Genomic DNA, 16,801 nt, shown 5'->3' with positions numbered 1-16,801 from the left:
AATGGAAAAAGTTTCAAGTCTTCTCATGTCTCGGAAATTGTCTCCTGGCATGACCTTTAAGTCAGGTGCTGTGTTCCAAAACCCTCAACAGCCCTGAAAGACAGGATTTTTTCCGAAAACAAAAGAGAACCAAGCATGTTTATCCGAGGTAGTCAGGAGGAGGCTTAGCTTTTGTGTTAGTTTAGATGTTGTGGTTAATGAAGGAATGTGCTACTGGGATCACTGAGAGGAAAAGATGCCTGACTTTATGAGATCTTAATCCTTCGTGAATGCACCAGAGGATAAGAAGGGCTTGATGTGGCTTTGGGGAGACAGACTGTACTTCCTCTTATTTGTTGTGTTAAAAAACTACCTGAATTCCCTCTCTGTGGTGACTTTTATTTAACAGCTGACTAAAGTCAAAACATTTTTTCCTCAAATAACAGAACTTGTAACTGAGTAAAAGCCTTAACTCGGGTTTGGTCTCATAGCAACAAATAATGAGGATCAATTTCCATTCTATAAATTTTGTGCTTCACCAAAGTCAGCCTTGAATGAACATGTTCCAATGTTTTTCAAGGTTCAGGCTAATTAATTATTCCACCATGAGGCCACTGCAGAGAATGATGAAAACCGTTGTCCTAATGCATATTCCTGCTGGGATTCTTTCTCTAAATTCTTTTACTGTTTATGACCAAACTCAGGTCCCACTGAAGACTCTATGGACATGAACTGCCTTTTAACTGCTCCAGAGGGAGTTTACATGTGGAACCTCAATTCTAACCTGGTCCTACCAGACTCTCGTACACTTCATTAGTACTGAAGGTAAATGAAAGTTGAGCGGAAGTACGTAGGAGGGCGGAGCGGGGCTACCTCAATGCACCTTTAACCTTCTGACCTCCACTTTGACATTTGCCATTGCACAAATATGGAGGTTAGAGCATTAGAGTAGCACAAATTCAGTGTTAGTAAGGAAATATATAATGGTCTGTAAGGGGTGGTTTCTGCATTACAGATACTGGCAAGGCTCTACTCTGTTAGAGGTTTCTATCGAAGCATAAAAACACACACAAGGATGGTGGCCGAGTAAAATAAAAGAAGAGAGGCTTGAGTGAGTAGTAGAAGGGGAATGTGGTGGGAAACTGAGAAGCGGTAAATTTGCATGTCTGTGACGTTATGTCTCAAATCTCACATTTCTCTCAGGTCAGACGTGCCTTAAAAATAACATTAATGTGATCATGTTAATCCGATCTAAAAAGGTGGACTCCACACAGCACAGGCTACTTTTAGAGCATACTTAACCTACAAATAAATGTTAATCAGGTGATCCAAAAATAATGAAATGGTCCAAGATGTTCCATCCACACACATTTATTATGACACAACTATCATCATATCATGAAATGTTTGGTTTTCATTTAACTTTAAATGTCAGAGACAACAAAGTAGAAAAAAAAGTCAACATCAAAAGGCAGAACAGAGTATGTGTGTCATGGCAGTGACAGTCCTACTATGTTTAAACGTGCCTGAGACAAAGGGTCCCGTGCCTGAGAAAGCAGCAGTTGTTCTACCCAAACAGGCCTGGGTTGTGCAGGGTCAGAGTCTGCAACAAGCGCTGGAAGTCCTGCACCGTCCATGGCTCTCTGTGTGTCTCCGCTGAGGCAGCACTGCTGCTCTCGGGGCTGATCCTCTGCGGGTCGTTGAAGGATATCAGGACATCTGTGGAGAACTGTGGCAGACGGAACAGACCCAGGTGAAGGGTCACTGTATTCCTCGCTTCCTCGTTGAATTTGGATACACGCTGTGTGCCAGTCAGCATCCAGGCAGAGCTGCAGTCTGACAGGGACAGCTCGGATTTGGACAGAGGCGCGACACCGGTCACTTCGAAAGCACCTGGCTCCAAAGCTTTGTTGCTGCCTGCGATGTCTTCAAAGTGATACCTGGCAGCGTCTTGGTCCGCCACCTGATCCTGGTACTCCACCAGCTCCACGATCAGGCTCTGGTCGGTGTGTTCGTGGGCAAACACCTCCTGGTTGTCCGGGATCTCCCTCAGCTCGCTGGTGTCTTTGGCGCTGTGAGGGAGGAAGGCTGACAGTGCTCCTCCGAACAGAGGATGAGACTGACCGGCGCAGCCTCCGGCACCCTGCATCTCTCTGGGAAGACCGTGAACAGCAACGAATACAGAGACACTTCTTTTTTAACTACGTGAAGTTACAAAAACGCCGTCTGCTTAAAAACATAACATGAAAACGTAATAATATATATCTATAAATGAAGCGTGGTAAAGTGGTAAACAGATAGCTTACCAGCTAGCCAGAACTCTCTTCCGGTAAAAAGTTTCTCTTCTTCTTCTCGTTACATTTTAGGCCCGTTAGACGCATGTCATGCGCACTGCTGCCATCTACAGGCGAGACATGACATGCACCCAGTGGTGTAGTCTAAAGCAGGGGTCTTCAAAGTTTTTTAAACCAAGGACCCCTTAACTAAAAGAGAGACGGAGCATGGAACCCCTACTACATATTATGTATGAAATTAAGTTGCATATTAAACTGGGCCTACAATAAGGTGTAGGCGACCTGAAGCATATATATATATATATATATATATATATATATATATATATATATATATATATATATATATATATATATATATATATATATATATATATATATATCTTTTTGCATAGAATACCAAGCTATTAAAACAATAATGTTGGCATGATTTTATAAATCATCTTTTAATGTTAAACATACATGTGGCACAATAATCTTAGTTAACTGTATCTGGAGATGGCTATCTTAGTGACTACCTTACCTATAGGCCAGTGAGTCTATCATCAGTGGTGATTTATATTTGCTAATAATATGTTAGAATTATGTTAAGACATTTTAATTTATGAAAAAACCTTTTGGATAATAATTTAGAGGCCCCCCTGCAGTGACTCTGAGGACCCCCTAGGGGTCCCGGACCCCCTGTTGAAGATCTCTGGTCTAAAGTATTATAGTGGGTATACTGTACCACTTTTTTTTTTTGGGGCATATCAAAAGTGTGGGGTCTGGGTGTCCTCCCCCAGGGTTATTTTGAGCGTCAAAGACTAATATCCTTCATTCTGATACACTTTTATGCACCAATTTATGGTGGGAATACCTTTATTTATCCTATAAGAAGGAAAACACAGATGACATCTTATATCAACAATATAATGGAATATAAAACAGTAAGGGGGCTTTCACATCATGGACCTGAGCCTAGATCACAAAAGTTGACCCCAAAGCAACGAGGACAAAATAAAATAGGCTACTTATATTTGTCTTATATGTGCAGTGAAGGGAGGATACTGGTGTTAGTGTAGGCGGAGCATTGGGCCCTGTCACTACTACGCACTGTGCTCAGCGAGGAGCGGGTCGATGAAAGATGAGAAAAGTCTCTCTGCATGTTCTGCAGTGTTAGTTTAGTTTGCTGTCACATTACTAGACCCCGAATTTGTGAATACAAATATCTGAAGTGAAAGTTATGTCACATAAATATGTTGTTGCGTATCATTGCACATTTTTAAGTGGGTATATATGGAAATCCTGGAAATTTCTTAGTGGGTATAATGCGTATACCTGCGTATCACGTAGACTAAACCAGTGCATGCACCCTAAACTGGTGGTGAAATTATTATTAAAATATTTAACACTAAAGGAAAAGGAAATTTACGTACAACAGTGTAAACATACGGCATTCCAAGTAAAAGTCCGTTTAAATTTTACTTCAGTAAAATGACAAAAGACCAGAAACAAACGTATATAGAACAATGGCTCCTGTGAGTGGTATGTTAATATACTGTATATCATAATACTTAAGTACTCTTGTAATTGGCTGAGTTGAAGCACATTTTATTTACTTAATATACTGTTGGGTAATTTACTTTACAAAAATATGAATTTTATTTTATACACTTATATTTTGTAAAAATCTTAATTAGCAGTATAGCTGCCAAATACATTTGTTGTTGTAAAAAGTACAATATTTCCTTCTGACGTGTAACTTATAAGAGTAAAAGTAAAAAGTAGCATAAAATCTCAATCTAAATTCAGATAAAGTAAAAAGAAGAGGGACATTTATGCATTTATTTAGAAAAGTGACAAAGAGCTGTATATTACTATGAGGAATTGATATATTTGCTGTACAATTGTTAAAAAAATAAATTAATAAAAGACGAGTACCAAACATCTGCAGCGGTCCCTCTCCTCCTCCAGATGTTTGTGTTCATTTCCTGGTCAGCTGATTCAGACGGAGGAAAAGACAAGCGGAGCGTTAGCATCCATTATGATGATCCTGTCTCGTCGCCTGGACAGCATTTGAAATGAAAGTGACAAAACTGTAAAGCCACCTCGAACCCTGAAAGCCCCGGATTCGTACCTGAGTGTCTGTGTGCTTGTGTTCGCCAGCATCGAGCATCGGATCTTGTGGGGAAACAGCAGGTAGCTAGCCACGTTAGCATCCGTAGTTTAGCTTAGCTTAGCTTAGCTATGTAGATACATTTTGTCAATGAACCAAGCGGCCTGTCTGAACTAGCTAAATTAGCTAGTAGCTAGTTGTGTTGGCGTCTATATTAGTCCCGGTCGACCTTAAATATTGTGGTGTAGTAGCTAATACAATGGTCAAAGTTTGGTAGACAACGATATTCTGACGTACTTACATTGTATCGTGCTAACCAACAGCTCAACCAGCTAAAGTTGTCACCGCCTGTGATTAGCTAGCTAATACCAGCTGTCCTCCTGCGATGTCAGTGTCATTTCAGAACTGGCTCCTTTGTAGAGCCCTTGTTTGAACCTCTAGCTAAGCCATTACATTAGTAGTAAAAATATTTAAAAAATAACTGTAACGTTACTTGACTCAATGAACGCAACGTCTTTTTTTTCCTCTAAGGAAAACTAATTGCAATCCATATATTCATTATGATAAGTAACAATCGACAGTCCTCTCTTGTGGTTAATATGATGCAATTTCCCCAGTTCTGTTGTCCAAACCTGACATCACACTGTCTGTAATATTTATTTTTTGTCATAAATCACAACTTTGATATTAAGCCAATACTGCTTTCTAGGCCTGCACGATTCAGGAAAAAATATGAATCACGATTTCTTTTTAGCTTAAAATTGATTCTCTGCCACGATTTTGTTTCTTACGAAGTGTAATGTTTATTGCACACATGAACCATGACAAAACCAAATAAATTGGCAGTACCAAACATAGATTTTTTTTGGCACCTAAAGCACATTGCGTATCACCACAAGCCTGTAAACATAGAGGCTTCAATGAATAAAGAAAATACTGGCCATACTGGTACAGTAGGCTACCAAAAATAGTGGCATACTGTATAACACATTGAACTAAATATGGCCCTGATACAGGCTCTATCTGAACTCCTTGAACATGTCTTTACATAATTAAAACATGTCAATATTATTATTATTATTATTATTATTATATATATTTTTTAAACCTTTATTTATTCAGGGAAGGTTCACTGAAAGGCAACCTCTCTTTTGCAGGAACGCCCTGATCACATTCACACAGTTACACATTCATACCTGCTTCATAGCCCAGTACAACCACAGTCTGATCTGCTGGCCACTGAGCAGCTCCACTGGAGCGGATGGAGGTTAAGGGCTTTGCTCAAGGGCACCTCAGTGGTGGTAATGAGGGAGGGACAAGTGCTGCTCTTTCTCTTTCACTTTCCCCACCCAGATTTTATCCTGTCGGTCTGGGGATTGAACTGACGACCTCCCGGTCACAAGCTCGAAGTCATTTCAAAATTCAATCGTGAACAGGGGTGAATGGAGATTGTGATTTATTAATTTTTTTACGATTTATCGTGCAGGCCTAGATTGCACCTTTTAAAATGAATCTCTGGAAATAGATTAGATGTCTTCCTTCTGAAACCCTAACATGTTAGAGTTGGCTTCTCCTCTTTCTCTTTCTGTGTCTCTTCACGCTGTCGCTGCTTCAGAGCGAGCCCTGTCCCCTGCTTCTCTTCACCTCTGTTTACTGGAAAGTTCCTCTCCTCTCCTGGCTACTGAAAGGCCTTTTTCCAATCGCAGTGCCAGAAAAGGACGCTGCTGAGAAAGCCACAGTGTCAGACTGAACTGGATTCAATGGTATAAGTTGTATTGTTGGATTGAGAGAGGCGGTGTGTGTGTGTATGTGTGAGACTGCTGTGTTTTTCCCCTCGATAGTTTCAGAAGGACTTTAGGATCACATGTTGTTTAGTTCAGTCTCACAGAGGCACTATTGAGGCACCGTTGTGTTTTGGTAGCACTGTTACAGTGTTTGGAACAAGTAACACCTAAACATGGACTTGTGGGGGTATAATTGGAAAAACAGCATGTTTTCCACATCTGAGATGGTTGTGTTTTTCACCCAAGGGCACACAGAGCACTGATGACATTTCCTTTCATAACTGGTGAGGCATTGCATACGCACACAAGAAATATTAAGAATTAAGACATCTAAATAGCATATCTTAATATTTCTTATTTCTTTGTTTACTGGCAAGGCATAGGAGAGGAACAGTATTTCACAGTCAGTCGGCATAATGGAAGAACCACTTTCTTAACATGTTCCAGAGGTAAATATTAGAATGCAGTGGAAACGAATGAAATCAGCTCTGCGACTAAAAATGAAGTCAGGCTGTTTGCCAGAAGGTGTTGGGACTAGAGGCCTCCTCAGATTGACCACCATGACCGGTCTCATTAATGCAATCATTACTGAGCGACTTAGTTTAAAGTGCTCATATTATGCTAATTTTCAGGTTCATAATTGTATTTATCGGTTATATCAGAATAGTTTTACATGGTTTAATTTTCAAAAAACACCATATTTTTGTTGTACTGCACATTGCTGCAGCTCCTCTTTTCACCCTGTGTGTTGAGCTCTCTGTCTTAGCTACAGAGTGAGACCTCTCACTTCTGTTCCATCTTTGCTGGGAGTCGCACATGCGCAGTAGCTAGGTAAGGACTACTAGCCAGTCAGAAGCAGAGTATGAGGGCGTGCTACGCTAGCAGCTAGGCGAGCATTATAACATGTGTTATAAAGTGGCCACGTTTGTCTCTGAAGTAAAGGCTGGACTACAATAGAGCTGTTTGGAGCAGTTGGTGAACAGTGTTTTCTCTGGAAGATTGTAAGTGCCTTTGGGGTGGACTTTGGGCTTTTTCACTTTGTAAACCTATAACGTGCACAAAAAAGATAGATAACGCAATAAAGGAAAGGGAAAAAGCCAAAAAGCATAATATGAGCACTTTAAGGGTCTCACTCTGTTCATGCAACACTTCATGCTTTGTTCTCCATGTTCTGCTCCCTGTCAGAACCTGGGGGTGGTTATGCCTGCACGTCAAATCACTCACTTCTGCCCACCAATATTGGAGTACTCTGATTTAGCAGCCAGCCATGTGTGACACTCATGAGCAGCAGGAGGACCATTGTGGCTTGGTGCAGGGGTGGCGAACACTGTCCATCCTGTCATGATCTTCCTTCTCATCCTGTCCTACAGAGGGAGCCAGATCGGGAGGAGCAACCTGAGGACAACATGCCCCCCAAGTTTAAACGACACCTCAATGATGACGAGGTCACGGGATCCATTCGCAGCGAGAGGGTGAGACACAGATGGAGGGAGTGGCGGTGTTTGGGTTATAAAGCTGTTTATGTTATTTAGAAATTGACAGAGTCAGCGTGTTGCAATCAGGATAAGGTTTCATTTGAAATGTCCATCATAGTCAAAAGAAGATGTTGATAGATGATGCAGAATTTGCTGCAATCCATTCAATTAGTTTTACTGGAAAAAAACTGAAGGAAAAGTGAGAGAATGCACAAAAGAGAGCAGCCCTTTTGAAGGAGGTAATAAAATGAAGAAACTCCTGTAGCCAAATGTCTGGTTCTCATCAAAGTGATCATCCCCCCTCCCACCCACCTCCACCTTCCCTGTCCTCCCCCTGATTCTTTACTTTACTCAGTCCTCTACTTCTCCGTCTAATCCTGTTTGCTATTGTGTTGTTGACCTGGGATCAAAGCAAAAGCTTAAGGGAATACTTGCATACGAAATTGCTCCCTTCCACCTTCCATGCCTTCCCTTTAGTGCTCTATCTCCTGCCCTCTGATAATAACTACCAATTCTCCTGTATGTCTCCTATCCTAGTTAGGGGAAAGAAAGAGAAAGAAAGAAAGAAAGACTTTGTACAGAAGGAGAGTGTTTGTGCGACTTATAAAGTTCTTTATCATCAAATGGCCTCCATTCCCTCAGCGTTTTTCCAGATGACAGTGTATTTACAAGAAAAGAAAATGTCTATATTGGCGCAGCATTGGCTTGCAGCTGTCGACATTACAGGACATCCATGGATATTCCTTCTCTTAGCTCTTTGTAGTGGCATGTTGTCATGATTGTTAGGCGATGACCATGACTGAATTTCTTTTTACATTTAACCTAAACTACTTCTGTATACTGTAATTCAAATGTAATGAATGCTGCTCCTAAACTCATGGAACAACATGCTGTACGGATGCAACGTTTCCCGCTTTCCTTAGAACATTCTTCTTTCCCATTAGCAAGTAATATAGTCCCTCCTGTCTGCAATCCAATAAGAAACAGACTTTTGCTGTCTACCTGGTGCAATCCTCCTCCAGCTGTCCTCACTAATTCTCCGTGAATAGCATTTTACACAGGGCGCTTTAAAGCCATCAGTGGTTCAGACATGGTTGTGATAGCACAGAAACATCAGTCTTTTCTTTTTTAGTAAGTCATCACAATGTAAGTGCCCTTTAATAGCAGTATATTTTTGGTTTATCTGCCCTCAGAGTAGAGACAGGAAAAAACCATCTGTTGATGATTACAGCAGCTATCTGGCCCCCTCAGTTTCATATCTCTGTATCAGCAACACCAGTTTGGGTGTGCCTTTCGACTGACACTTGTTTCTGGACCAGATCTGAAATCATTTAAACATAGGCATTCAATATCTGACCTCTGACCTTTTCCTCTTTTACAGAGGAACCTACTGGAGGATGACTCTGATGAGGAGGAAGATTTCTTTTTGTGAGTTTGTTTATATTCTATTCAGGCACTGAGCATATTATAAACAAATCAAATCTATTTAAAGTAGTATTAACCCAGTAATATGGATTGCTACAGCAGAGTACATGAAATCAACAGCAAAATAAGTTCTTCCAGCTGAAAATTCATTAAACACACATTCATTTGGGAACTTTTTTGTTTTCCAGGAGAGGACCCACGGGACCCAGATTTGGACCTCAGAATGACAAATTCAAGCAGTAAGTAAGAACCCATCCCTCATAACAACTAAATGCCAGAGGTCAGAGGAGTGTCGCCATTTTCATCTAAAGTTTTGGTGTTGGTGTTATGCAACTGTGGCTCGTCATGTTTACCAGAAGCTGCCGGTTTATAGTGGATTGTGTAAGAGAGGCTGCCATGTGCAGGTTATTATGTAACATTCCCAAGACGCCCCCCCAGTCCCACTGCAGTCTGTTTCCACATTAACCTCCAGTCAGAGACGGCCTGGGGACAGACAGGGCCATTGTTGAGACAGTCTGGCACCCAGAGTTGTTTCTCCACGCTCTGTTCACACATTACGTGTTTGTCATTGTTGAAACTAGAGGCCATCATTACACATTCCAGGAATGTTGTGTGCACATTGCCCAGGCTCTTCACCTCTGTGTCTGTCGGACCCCGAACCCCTAAGGTCAGGTCCTCACAGTGGGTTTATGTGTGTGTTTGTAGCAGCCCATGCATCTTTATGTCCCCCAGTTCCTGATGGTGTGTGTTGCTTTGGCTGTGGTTTTGCATGTTTAGTATTACCGTCTTCAATGTGCAATCAAGCTGAAGTCCAAGGCTGATAATTCACTGCAGTTCCTTGTCTGAGACAATCAGTGTAATGATGCTGGAAAATGTGACCAGTTGTTAGAGAAAACAAATTTCCTTTCCATTGTCTTGTATCTCCCTTATGGGCCTCTTGGCCTTTTCATTTCTTTGCCAATGTCCTCCCTCCCACTGACCCTGCATCGCTCCAGGAGGGATTGCCAAGAAGGACTTTGAAATAAGAGGGGCTAAAGGGTAATCTGGACTAGTCATGCCATGCTCAGGTATGAGTACCGTGAATAAAGCGAGGATTTGAGCGGACACTAAACAGGTGCAGGGCACATCACCGTGAGGCTGAAAACCATCTGACAGGCTTTTTATTGCCTGCCAACTGGACTGGAAGTCCATAGATATAGAGAAGAGGATATTGTCAGGAACACAGGTGCTCTATGCGGTGGTGGGTTACCACAAAAAAAGAAAAGACCAGTCCTTGATAAATCCTACCTTTTTATCATTTCTGATTCATGTCTGTGATTTCTGATGCTTTGTCTCACACCATCGGTGACCTCAGGGTGCAGTCGCAGGTTGATGAGGTGATCGATGTGATGCAGGAGAACATCTCCAAGGTGATAGAGAGAGGCGAGCGGCTCGACGACCTGCAGGACAAGTCGGGTGAGTCACACCGGGACAGCGCGGGTTTTCATGTCCACAAAATATGTGTGTTTAGTTGATTTACGAAGTAAAATGAAGTTAACACAAACTCTACGGGGAATGTTTTATCAGTCTTGTTTGTTTTAATGGTTAGTTTCCGCAGGTAGCTCACTGATGGTTTGCACATGGCTCTGAGGATTGTTGTCCTCACTGTATGTAGACTTATTTGGGCATTTGCAAATAAGAAATCCCCAATTCAAGTAAGATTAGGCAAATTATCGGCCACATTCATATTTCGAGGCTTTGCCCAAAGTGTACTGACTGATTGGATGTGCTACATTTACAGTTTCTTTGTCAATCTGTTAAATTAAAGCAGTTGCATTAAACTAGGGCTACAAATAACTCTTGCCAAATTGTAAGAAAAAGGGAAAAATGCTGTTAGAATTTTTCCAGAGGGATGTCTCCATATGTCTTGTTTTGTCTGACCAACAGTCCAAAACTCAAAGATATTCAATTTACTAGAATGTATGACCAAGAAATTCATCAAATCCTGACATTTGAAAAGCTGGAAGCACCATTTTGTGCATAAAAAAATGACTGAAACGATTATTTGATTATTAATAGGCAGATATGATAGCCAATCAACTAATCAATTGATTGACTAACCGTTGCAGTTCTACATTAAACCTTGCAGAAATATGTAATAAAAGTCACATACGTTAGTTAGAAGAATCTACAAAACATTAACTTTGTCGTAGTGGGTGTTCACATCTAAAAACATTTTTTTTTTTTTAAACCTTTATTTATCCAGGTAAGTCGAGTGAGAACAGCTTCTCATTTGCAATGACGACCTGTCACATTCACACAGTTCCACATTCATAAAATCCTGGTCCTCACCTATAAAGCCCTCCACCATCTGGCCCCCTCATACCTCACTGACCTCCTCTCCCCTTACCAACCCTCACGGTCCCTCAGATCCACCTCAGCCGGTCTCCTCTCCATCCAAAAGTCCAACCTGCGCTGTTTTGGGGACAGAGCCTTCTCCAGAGCAGCTCCCAGGCTCTGGAACTCCCTCCCCCAAGAGATCCGCACCTCTGAGTCCCTCACCATCTTCCAGTCCCGCCTCAAGACCCATCTCTTCACCTCAGCCTACCCATAGTCCACCTGCCCCCCTCCCTTTTTCATCTGTATCTTGTTTTGTTCTACTTGTTTTGTTTGCTCGTTTTGTTTTGTTATGTTTTTATAATCTACCCTGCCCTGTAAAGCGACTTTGAGTCCATGAAAAGCGCTATATAAATTCAATTTATTATTATTATTATTATATCTGGAAGCTGCCCGGTACAACCACAGTCTGATCTGCTGGCCACTGGGTTGGGGTTAAGGGCCTTGCTCAAGGGCACCTCAGTGATGGTGATGATGGAGGGACAAAACACTACTCTTTCACTTTCCCCACCCAGATTTTATCCTGTGGGTCTGGGGATTGAACTGACGACCTCAATTCAATTTTATTAATAGTATCAAATCATAACAAGAGTTATCTCAAGACACTTTACAGATATAGTAGGGAGGGATCGACCGATATGGATTATTTAGTGCTGATGCCGATACGGGCTGCCGATTTTCTTGAGCCGATATTTGGAGCCGATGCTGCTTTTGCTCCCTCAATTTACATCATAAAAATGTAAACCCTGCCACACTGGATTTGTTTTCGGAATCTGCTCTGGGATTTTAACAAAAACAGAGATCAGTGTCACTTCTGCAATCATCTTACATTCATATCACCCAAATTATGCGTGCACTGTGCATCATATGGATGGGTGCCCTGCATATGGTTAACTGTGCAAGGGTACAAGGCTTTCATCAACATCTACAACACAGCCTTGATGATGCATTGCTATAAGACATATATATATAATCAGGTCATCACAAAATGTCCTTTGTCAACACATTTAAATAATTTAAGAAAACAATAAACCTGAAAAGTAGCCATTGAAACAAAGTGCTTGATTTGTAATTTAAGACTGCCATGGTGCTGGAAGCCTGCCAGACGCCTGTCTGTAAATAATGCCAGGAAAAAATTATCGGCTGGTGCCGATACATGTAAAAACGCAAATATCGGCCCGATATATCGGCCGGCCGATCAAATCGGTCTATCACTAAGAGTAGGTCTAGACCACACTATAATTTACAAAGACCCAACACCTCCCGGTCGCAAGCTCACCTCCTTAACCCCTAGGCCACCACTGCACACCAAATGCGCTCAGTACACTTTAAAAGTGTTAATATGTCCAGGTTTAGCGTTTTACCAGGTGTATGTCTGAAAGCTTGTGGCCGGCTTCACGCTCTCATTCACACAGCCCCACTCTTTTTTTTTTTTCACTCTGGGTTTATCAAGCAGGTGTGTGGAATGTGTTTAACTCGTTCCGTTACTCAACTTCACACACATGCAAAGCTTTCAGCAAGACACGCACATGTCTTCTTCTTCTGCTCTATAGCTGAAAAGAAGAGGCTGAAGTGGGTCTCTTGTCTTGTCTACTGCGTAAGCCTCATCATGACATCCACACAGATGTTATATAACTGCTTCTCTCTGTCACGCCGACCAGCCAACCAAGACAGTGACGCACATCTGGAACACATTTGTGCGCGTTTGCACGAGTCTTTGCGCACATGGGGGTCTGCGTGTGTGTCTGGTTGGCGTGTCTCTGCAGCGTGTGTTGTCTTTACGTGAGCAATATAATATCCTGTGATTGTACGTGCGCAGTTTACTCTCTGATCCATGTTCAGGTAACCTGTTGTATAATTCTTTAAAGTTAACGAGCACCTTCTCGGCAGCCTCGTCTGAGCGCTTGTCTTTGTAGTAGCGACGTTAACAGGCACACATGGAAACGGCAGACGCATGACAGACGCAGAGAGGGACACGGGCTTTTGACAAGCACAGCGCTGCACGCTAGGGAGCTGTAACTTTCCTGTTGACACGCATAAACATCAAGTTCACAACAGAGAGAAAGAGCCAGAGAGCAGCGTGGGCGTGCATTCAGGAGAGGAATATCACGACAAGGACAGAAGGGAGGAAGTTTGAGGATGTGTGAAATGCATTTTAGCTCCGTCGTGTACACGTTCGGCAAGTCGTTGGCCATTTAATGCCAATTCTAAAAACTGTCAGTAGACGATCTCACCAGCAGATCCACGGCTTACATAACTCTTGACACGCTGTAACTTCACATGCACGACACAGAGCCAAGGCTGTTTTGAGTTACCCGATCCAACATCAAAGTCAGAACAATAGCCGGGTTATTGTTTACGTGGTGATTAACAGATGTTTTTTTTTTCTCTTTCTCTCTCTCTTCTCCATTTCGTTTTCCTCCTCACGTGTCCTCATCTGTGCTGCGGTCACGTCATGTCCCAGAGAGCCTATCGGACAACGCGTCTGCCTTCAGTAGCCGAGCCAAACAGCTGCACAGGAGGATGTGGTGGAGAGACATGAAGGTGGGCCGTCATCTGTTTTATCTGTGTCGAAGCGTGCGACACCTACACCGCGTCTCGTCATCCGCTCGCGGTTTGAGGCATCCAGTGTAATGAGGAATGTGTTTACTGTGTGTTGTTTCTTCCACAGATGAAGATGATCATTGCCTTGGTAGTCGTTGCTCTCCTGCTCATTATCATCAGTGAGTATTAGACCAAACACACGAGCGCAGGTCAAATACGTACGCGATGTGCGGAACTTGTCGTTGAATATTCTTTCTCTTCTTTCAGTTCCGGTGATCCTGCGATATCGCTAGTGTCTGGCGAGCGGGATGGGGGAGAACCCTCCGCTTCCTCTTCCTCTCTCTCTCTCTCTCTCTCTCTCTCTCTCTCTCTCTCTCTCTCTCTCCTTTGCACACAGTCCTCCACTCCAGCCAGGGGGCGCCAGCCAGCCTCCCACACCCTCCTCAGTGTCAGCGTGTGCACCCTCAAAGATCTGGCCTCAACTTGCCCTTAGTACAGATCTCATCATTGGTACTTCCACGTAAATCTGCTGCTAGATCAGTACTAAGGCTCGGGTTTGATCCCTGCTTTGAAGCTACAGAAAGGGGATACAGGAGACTTGGGATATTTTTAATGCCGTTTGGGAGAAGACGCTGACTCTCAAGCCCTCTAGTCAATGTGAAGGAGTGCTCCATGCCATGATAACATATCACATGTAGGGCCCCGTCTTTGCCTTGACAACAAGGACACCCCGGGTCCTGCACATTACATCATATAGATATAGATACTGTAAAGGCAGGGAATCCACTCCAACTGTCTCTCTTAGTCTAGCTGCTCTGAATCTGCTGCAGCAGCCTCATATAAAGGGGGCTTTAACATTTAGCCAGTGAACTTCAGATGTCCACCCATGATTCCACGTGTGCCGTCTTCTCACCGCCTGAGCACGAGAGCGTTCATAGGGAACGTTTTGTGAACACAAGCACATTTCATTGTTCAACACAATGATGACATCTGAGGTTCATCTGTATGGTCAAAGGTGGCATTATTTATTTATTTTATTTTTAAATCATCATAAAGGATTCAGTGATCAGGTATGTTTCCTCATCAGTACAGATGATTGGAAAAGGGCCGATAAAAGGAAGGTCATCTTTTTAGACAACATGCTGCTTTCTAACTTTATTCGGCTCCATAAATCCTCGCTTTCCGTTTCCGTTTGCCTCTTGATAGCTTGTTGTACCGTACAGCAGGACCACGCCAAACTAAAACATCCAGGTTATGAACGTCTCCTCGGTCCTCGGCCCCTCCGCCCTTCAACCCCTCTCCCCTTCCTCCCGGGTTGCGCCGAGCTCTTAGTCAGCGTGGTCACGGCTGCTCCTACGTTTTCCCGCGAGTGACATTAAACTGTCTCTCACTCTGCTGATTGGTTCTGCTTGGTTTTAATGCCGCTTCTGTCTTTTCTTTCTTCTATTAAGTTCTTATTTCTGCTGGTCGCTCAATGTGATGCTTGTTTGAATGCTGGTATTCCCGTCGCCACAGAAGGGGCCGTTTGTCTCTCTGTACTGTTACATTACTTTGAAGCAGGGGTCATTTAAGCGATGCAAGTAAAAAAAAAAAAAAAAGTTGAGCTGTATAAGGAACGTAGGTGTCATTTGTCTGGATTAATTAACTGTATAATACATTGGAACTTTACATTGTCATTTTATGATTTGTAATATAATTTATTTTAGCTGTAAATATTGATTCTGTAATGATGTACAATACTTTAATGTTACATTGGAAGACTGTGATATACTGATCATTTTTGCTCTGAAATAAAGTGATTTTAAAGGGCACCGGCCTGGTTTCATCTGGTTTAAACTGGCTTGCTGTCTTCCTGGGAGTAGTAAATCAGAAGAGCGAGGATGAAGAGAGCAATCAGAGGGTAGGGACAGAAAAGTTTGAATCGGTCGATGGAAAGAAAGATAACGAGGTCAAGAGGGAAAAACTAATCGTCATGCCATTCCTTCTCTCTTAACCTCTTTGGAAATCCTTGTCCTGAGCTTTCTTTTATCTCCTCTCATTACCCAGCTTCTTATTTTTTATTTTTTTTTATTGCTCTGTGACTTTACTGGCAGTGTGGAGTCCCAAGATGGCACTAAAGTTGAAACGTACTGGTTATTGTTCTGACAGACCCGCTGCTCTCGTCCTGTCTGGGCAGTAGACACAAACACACACTGACAGCTCTGCCCCTTCGCTCAGCCAGCACTGGCCAACCCTTCTAAGGGGGTGGAATTACATTTATTCCCACCCCCAGGGGGGGGTCTTTTACTTCATGAGATCTATGGCAGATGGTCTTCCAGCTCACAGTAGTTAATGGCACACACAGCAGGGGGGTGATGGCCTTTATTTCAGCTTTGAGGATGAAGAGAGAGAGAGAGAGGCCATTTCATCTCATGCACTTGTTTTAATGTTGATGTGGCTGCGCTGAGAAGCCTGCCTGCGATCGCCCCTCAACCACAAGATTGGTGGTTCGATCCCAGGCTCCTCCGGCAGCAACTCAAAGTCACCCTGAGCAGGACACTGACCCCCCAAGTTACTCCCCAGATTCTCTACGTATAGCTGTACGCTGCTCTTAACACTTAGGAAGGGTTTAAATGCAGCAATTTCACTACAATGTACCGTCAATTGGATGTCACGAGTAAGAATAAAGTTTTTTTTTTCTTTCAATTGTCCCTGAGTCTTGCTCAATTGCATTTAAATCAAAGGTAGTAAAGTCCTGATTGGACAAGTAGCTGTAAAATGTTACAGCTCCTTTCCGGTCACACTGACAAAGTGGGTTTTTAGTGTGGAGGTTTGATTTAGCCTTTGGCC

General features: G+C 42.7%; 2 protein-coding genes and 1 long non-coding RNA gene across 5 annotated transcripts; 2 read left to right on the top strand and 1 right to left on the bottom strand.

The window, feature by feature from the left end:
• Positions 1-1,330: 1,330 nt before the first annotated feature.
• On the bottom strand, positions 1,331-2,434 carry rangrf (RAN guanine nucleotide release factor). Its single transcript, XM_039810312.1, has 2 exons — positions 2,286-2,434; positions 1,331-2,132 (listed from the first exon to the last, which is right to left on the bottom strand). The coding sequence occupies exon 2, from the start codon at positions 2,126-2,128 to the stop codon at positions 1,547-1,549; it is 582 nt and encodes a 193-aa protein (XP_039666246.1). The 5' UTR covers positions 2,129-2,132; positions 2,286-2,434; the 3' UTR covers positions 1,331-1,546.
• Positions 2,435-4,220: 1,786 nt separating this feature from the next.
• On the top strand, positions 4,221-14,864 carry vamp4 (vesicle-associated membrane protein 4). 3 transcript variants are annotated; one of them, XM_039810314.1, is made up of 9 exons: positions 4,221-4,451; positions 6,075-6,131; positions 7,523-7,624; positions 9,009-9,055; positions 9,241-9,291; positions 10,407-10,507; positions 13,893-13,972; positions 14,100-14,151; positions 14,240-14,864. In XM_039810314.1, exons 2-9 carry the CDS (start codon positions 6,129-6,131, stop codon positions 14,263-14,265), a joined length of 462 nt encoding a protein of 153 aa, XP_039666248.1. In that variant the 5' UTR covers positions 4,221-4,451; positions 6,075-6,128; the 3' UTR covers positions 14,266-14,864. The 3 variants fall into 3 exon arrangements, with proteins under 3 accessions (XP_039666248.1, XP_039666247.1, XP_039666249.1); XM_039810313.1 differs by having other exon boundaries at positions 5,984-6,131; XM_039810315.1 differs by lacking the exon at positions 6,075-6,131.
• Positions 6,138-6,637, top strand: LOC120565021. The gene is made up of 2 exons (XR_005640181.1): positions 6,138-6,436; positions 6,530-6,637. It is a non-coding gene; the product is annotated as an uncharacterized LOC120565021 (long non-coding RNA).
• Positions 14,865-16,801: the final 1,937 nt, after the last annotated feature.

Source organism: Perca fluviatilis, chromosome 9 (assembly GCF_010015445.1).
Source record: "Perca fluviatilis chromosome 9, GENO_Pfluv_1.0, whole genome shotgun sequence".
NCBI classification, from domain to species: Eukaryota; Metazoa; Chordata; class Actinopteri; order Perciformes; family Percidae; genus Perca; species Perca fluviatilis.
Note: the sequence above shows the minus strand (reverse complement) of the source record. Positions and strands in the feature narration are given on the sequence as shown.